The 6000-nt window shown below is 37.0% G+C and overlaps 1 protein-coding gene across 1 annotated transcript in view; it reads right to left on the bottom strand.

Moving 5' to 3' along the window:
- Positions 1-1534: 1534 nt before the first annotated feature.
- The window catches only part of LOC122809108 (D(2) dopamine receptor A-like), a 1564287-nt gene continuing 1559821 nt past the window's right edge, over positions 1535-6000 (bottom strand). Inside the window, exon 8 of the mRNA XM_044080350.1 lies at positions 1535-2449. Within this exon, the coding sequence (XP_043936285.1) occupies positions 2253-2449 (197 nt within the window). The 3' untranslated portion in view covers positions 1535-2252. The remainder of the gene's footprint in view (positions 2450-6000) is intronic.

Raw genomic sequence — 6000 nt, 5'->3', positions numbered from 1 at the left:
TTAGGAAGGGAAGAATGAAGAAACTACCCCCCCCCCCCAAACTACAGCCTGAAAGAATGACAATTCATAGATGAGACAAGGAAACAGTACACAAACAGTTCAAGGCAGCATTACTGTCATACACAAGAAATTAACACAAATGCTAATCAAGTTGTTACTCTGAAAAAGTTAGAATACATGCACATACACACTGAGGATGCATTAAAACCTCCTAGAGAAAAAGAGAGAAAGAGAGAGAAAGTGACAGATAGGGGGAGAGAGAGAGATATGACGTGTTGGTATACGGACAGTATTCAGCTAGAATCTTGGGAGGAGACAGACACTAACTAGGGTCTGAGGTTAACGAGGATAGATGACTATGAGAAAATGACCTGGTGACGTCTTACATGTTGTGATAATATGCTTTAACAGACAAAAATGTTATGTGTTTACTACCTATAAGATTCTCAAAAAGGAAGATTTATTTATTTTTCAGTATCCTATTTATAATATTCAAGGTCATGGGGCTGTTGCTTCTTCTGGCACATAAAAGACATAAGGCAGAAACAAATATTAGACAGAATACTAGTCGGTTGCAGGACGCAACAAACCGAGGCACAACAAACTCATAATTACGGATTCACCTATCAGCATGTCTTTGGGATGCAGGGGAGAAATGAAGACACCTGAGAAAATCCACTTGGGCAGAAGAAAAACAGACATAAGTTCAGCAAATTAGTACACAACATGTCATGCCTTTATCCTAGCTGGCGCTGAACAGACTGAACTCATTTTATACTGCTAGAGGTTTATAGAGCACGTTAACATTGAATTATTAACTAAAGAGAAGTATTGCAGAGCATGTAGTAGCAAAGACCCCCATATCTCAGATCAGGCTCATTTAGAAGTGCATTTTATACAGAGAACATTTTTATTTTACTTTCTGTTTACTGTTTTTACAAACTGCATCACAGAGATTCTGCTGATTTCCCCAACTAATAACCTGATCCCTTCTGCAAGGTTATAGCTAGGTATCACCAGGCAGCTGGAGGAGTTATATTTTAAGCGCTGTCATTTTCTTTGTTAGCTTTCTCATTCCCATCCTGTATGAGTTTAGAGAGGACCACACTTACCTTATGAAAAAGGTTGCATGCGAGACATCACTTCTGCACTTTGTTATGTCTTAATATGTAATGTAAGTATTGTTGGCATAGCTGCATGAAATTCTTTATACATCACAAAATATGAACTTGAAAATAAACACAATTCCCCCAAGCACAGGACATTAGAATCAGCTAAAAGTGAAATATCCTGCTTCAAAACATGTGGCATACATTCACCAGTCATCATTTTGGGATAACCTGCGTACCTGATATAAACTGTACCAAGTAATGATCGCTCCTTTTCATGTTTTTTCATGAAGTGCATCTTCTGACCAGCCTCAAAGCTAGACACATGAATAAGAACAGTGTCTTACTTTTAAAGAAGACAACACAGAAAGGTTAGACATAAAATCATTTCACTATAAAATTAAAATTAAAATATGTACACCCAGTGAATTTTTAAAAAATATTTATTTGAAGTTATGGTCAAAGAAGCCTGATTGATGAATATTCATTAAGTGGTCTGTGGCTTAGAGTTTCTCAACACTTTCAACACACTGTTTCTTCCCATAGGACAGCGATCGATCAGTCACAGCTGGATCTGTATGTATTTCCAGGTACTGAAATGGTTAAGGTTTCAGAATGCTACCTTAAACATTCTGACAATGTCAGTCTGTTTTGAATAAATCATAACTGACCAGGTTTTTTTCTTGCAGAAGTCAGATGTCACATTTTTTGACATGCACACACCCTCCCTCCCACACTTGGTGCCAAAATAAGGCCTGCTGAGTCTGGTAGTATCAGTAACTTCTGAAAACAAATGGATTCTTCATCATTTTATTAAAAGAAATGAAACGGCTGTGAGAAAATATGCTGTCATCATGAAAATGAAAACCTTCTTCAAATGTGATATGGATAAGAGAGAGAAATTAGAAGAAAGCAAAAAGACAGTATTAAGCACTGCAGCGTTCCAATCCGTATATGTGCTGAACTAACTGCATTAGACTGTGTCAAGAAACAGAGGTTTTGTATCCCATTTACGAGGCACATAAGCATTTCAGTGTCAGTGATTTCTGCTTGGAGTACTTGCCTATACCTGTCTTCTGTGATACAGTACAGAGAAGTTAGGTAAGACCCCAGAATGTAGCTACGAGGACATGGCTGACTCCCTCAGCAGTGCAGAATCTTCAGGAAGGCCTTGCGGAACTCTACATTGAAGGTGGTGTAGATGATGGGGTTGACAGCACTGTTCACATAACCTAGCCAGGTGACGGTACTGTAAAGCTCTGCAGAGATGTCACATTTCAGGCAGTGGACCCTCAGGATGTGTGTGATGAAGAACGGCAACCAGCAGATGATGAAAACCCCTGCAAAACACAACAGACATGCACACAGTAATGGAGCCATTTGGTTAGAGAAAGCAGAATAACCATGCAAGGGGTGTGATATGCATCATAGACTCCAGTCTGATTGCCAGCCACAGTTTATCGAAATATTTTAATTAATTTTTAAGCTGGATATTAAAGTAAGAAATCACACAGGAAAGATAGGTATTTACTTACCTAAAAGCTTAAAATACCTAACTATGATTCCAACACATAGCTTGTTTGCACTGAGAATTGGGGGCTGGATATTACTGCTTCTGTCATTTGATCATTTCAGGTTGGAACTGAAGAGAAGGAGTTAGGTGGGTAGAAGATTTATCCCTGCAGTGTTGCAGTGATATAAAGGCATTGTACCAAGACCAATCAGCTATACCAGTAAGTTTGCTTCATGGTAAATTGTATTATCAGAGGAAATTTCACACTGCTGTATTTATGGTCTGGTCCCTTGTTTGTAGCTACTATACCATGAGAAAAAAAAAACAAACATCAGGACTGTGTTTCAGAGAGTCAAAAAGATGTTGCTCTCATTTCTCCAACACTGAAGATGAGACAGTACTCTATTTTACCTTATCAGATACTTTACTGCTTCTAGAATGTCTTTATTGCATTTTCTTGCTTATAGCATACATGCCTTCACCCTCTCTGTTTCCTTGTATCCCTTCTGGTACAGATACTACAAATGTTTTTGTTGTCCCTATTTAGACAGCTTCTGTTCTCAATATTTTAACAAATATATGATCTCTGGAATGATGCAGTGTACTTCAGAGAAGGTAATTTACCTAATTTAAGGAGCAAGTGAATCAGATATGCTCCTCCCAATCTAAATTAACAATAAATGAATAAACATAATAAATGAATAAATAAAAATAAAAGTCTCTGTTCTCTGATATAGCTTTCCTAATGTAAGGACCATGCCAGGTCCATTTATTCCAATCTATATTTCTTCAGGAGCAAAAAAAAAAAAAACAATTGCTACAGTTTATGCCACACCTGGAGGGCTAAAGTTTTTCAGTTTAGACCACAAATGCAATACTGGCATTCATTTCTAAATACCAGTAGTATACTGAAGACCCTCATTTGCCCCCTAACACTTTGTGCCCATGGCATCTGCCCCCTATGCCCCACACAATTTATACTTTTGCTTCACTGAAGTAATTTTATGTGGACATAGAATGCACTGTGTAGTGAGAAAAATGTTTATTGTAGAGGGAGGAAACTGTGATTTTCTGATTTTGATACTGTTACATATTCCATAAGATCCAAACACCTTAAAATGATTTAGCAGTTATACTTAGCCTGCCTCCTTCCCCCTATATGAGGCATGTTGATTTTTATCATTCTGTTATTTAGTTTCTGTGCACACAAACTAGTATTTCTATGTTTATATAATAATTACTATGTAAAATAGCACATGCAGTAAATGCAAAAAAACCCCACTTAATGACACTAGTGAGTCAACAGAAGTCGTTACTGGGGTTCTGCTTTTATTATTGCTTACATATGTCATGATATATATGGCATCAGTATTGTACTGTAAGCATACATTAATCTGCTTGCAATCAGCAAGCAAAGGAGAGTAGTACTACTGGAATTTAATTCATCCTAAAGTATTGGTGAGTAACCAAGACAATACAGATGTATAGACTGTATTTTATATAGCATATATCATGGACAAAGTAGGTTAAAAATAATCCAACCAAGTTGCAGTAGCATAGGCAACCATGAAACATAGGTGTGCCAAACTCACGTAAAAAGTATTAAAACACAGTCCTTTATTTGTGCACAGAGGTAAACGCTTTCACAATCGCTTCATCAGACCATAAAAACCCTGCATTATACAATTCCTTATATACCCACCATGCAAATCACTTATGCAATAATTCAATAAAGAACTTAAAGGCAAAGTATACATCTAAACTTCATGTTGTTTGTAGCCTCTCTATCAATAGAGCCCTCTTAAAACATAGAGTACATATGTATAAAAACACATAAAATTGTCTAAACACACATCACTTTAGGCATAAAAATGCTTATAAGAGCAGATACTATAAGACTAACATGAAACCACTAACTAACCATATAAAAATATCTACCTTATACCTAGCTAATAAATGTTATGACATAGTTTCACTAAAGGCTATCCAAAAAATGTATAAATTAAACATGTATGAATAAATAAAACATGTATAGATGAAATTGTAGAAACACAATAAAACAGTCGGGGAAAAAATCACAGTATATTGAGGCTAAATATCCTATAACATATTCTGACACTAGAGTCTACACCAACCATATATAGAATCAGAAACAACAACTTAATAGTCATGCATTTATACTACATGGATAACCATAATAATAATGGGTCTAAACCATACCCAATGATGGAATATAATAAATGGCATAAAGTCAAAAGAGATCAACATCATATTAAAAATGTCCAATAGGTGTAAACAAATGTCTCAAATAGCAGCTGTCATGCGACCAAGGAACAGGTGAGATAAACAAAGCTATAAATATATAAGTAAGTTGGAACAGTAGAAATTATAGACATAGTCACATAACATGGTAATATAAATATACATACACACATAACCAAAATCCATTGAATTATAATACCTGCATTTAACAACCATTCTTCTGGACTTCAAGATGGGTTTGAGGGAGGCTCTTTCATTGAGGCCTCTACCTCTGTCTGCTCTAAGTCTCAAGATCCAATTCATTTCCCTCCTCTCAGTGCCATTCCTCATATCACCCTCCCGGTTAATCGGTATGATTATATCTATAACCATAAAATGGCATGTATGCTCCTCCCCCATAGCTGAGACATGTTTGGCTAGAGCATTGTTAGGTGAGTTTATCCTAATAGCAAACAGATGTTCCCTTATTCTATTCCGGAACATCCTATTCGTTTTCCCAATATAGAATGAAGCACATAACTTACACTCCACCAAATAAACAACATGCGAAGTATTGCAGTTAGCTGATACTTTGAACCTAAATTTCTGTCCGGTATCTGAATGTAAAAAGAGGCCACTGGAATTCCGGAACCTACAAAACTTGCACTGCCCACATGGTACATTGCCCATGATCTCTCCTGCTACACATCTGTTAACTTCTTCTTCTTCTTTTGGCTGCTCCCGTTAGGGGTCGCCACAGCAGATCAACTGTTTCCATTTCTTCTTGTCCTCTGCTGATTGGCATAAAATCCTTTTCAGATTAGGTTTATTCTTAAACCTAAATCGTGGTCTGTCACCCACAATAGCCCTGATATCTGGGTTGGTCATGAGAACTCGCCAATGCTTATTGATAATATCATAGATGGCCCTGTTATCAGTGGTAAAGAACATGGGAATTCTCACCCCAGTGGGTCTACAACCTTGCATACTCTCACCCTCTACTGGATCTATTTCCTCAGTAGCAAGGCATTTGTTCCATTGGGTGTTATCTGCTTCGTTTTAGGTTAAAAAATAAAAAAGATGTCTGGGTGCACAAGATCCAGGATAAAAAATGACCAATCCTGGTAGGTGCACAGG

This window comes from Protopterus annectens, chromosome 8.part0, assembly GCF_019279795.1.
Source record: "Protopterus annectens isolate FY-2018-M chromosome 8.part0, PAN1.0, whole genome shotgun sequence".
NCBI classification, from domain to species: domain Eukaryota; kingdom Metazoa; phylum Chordata; order Ceratodontiformes; family Protopteridae; genus Protopterus; species Protopterus annectens.
Note: the sequence above shows the minus strand (reverse complement) of the source record. Positions and strands in the feature narration are given on the sequence as shown.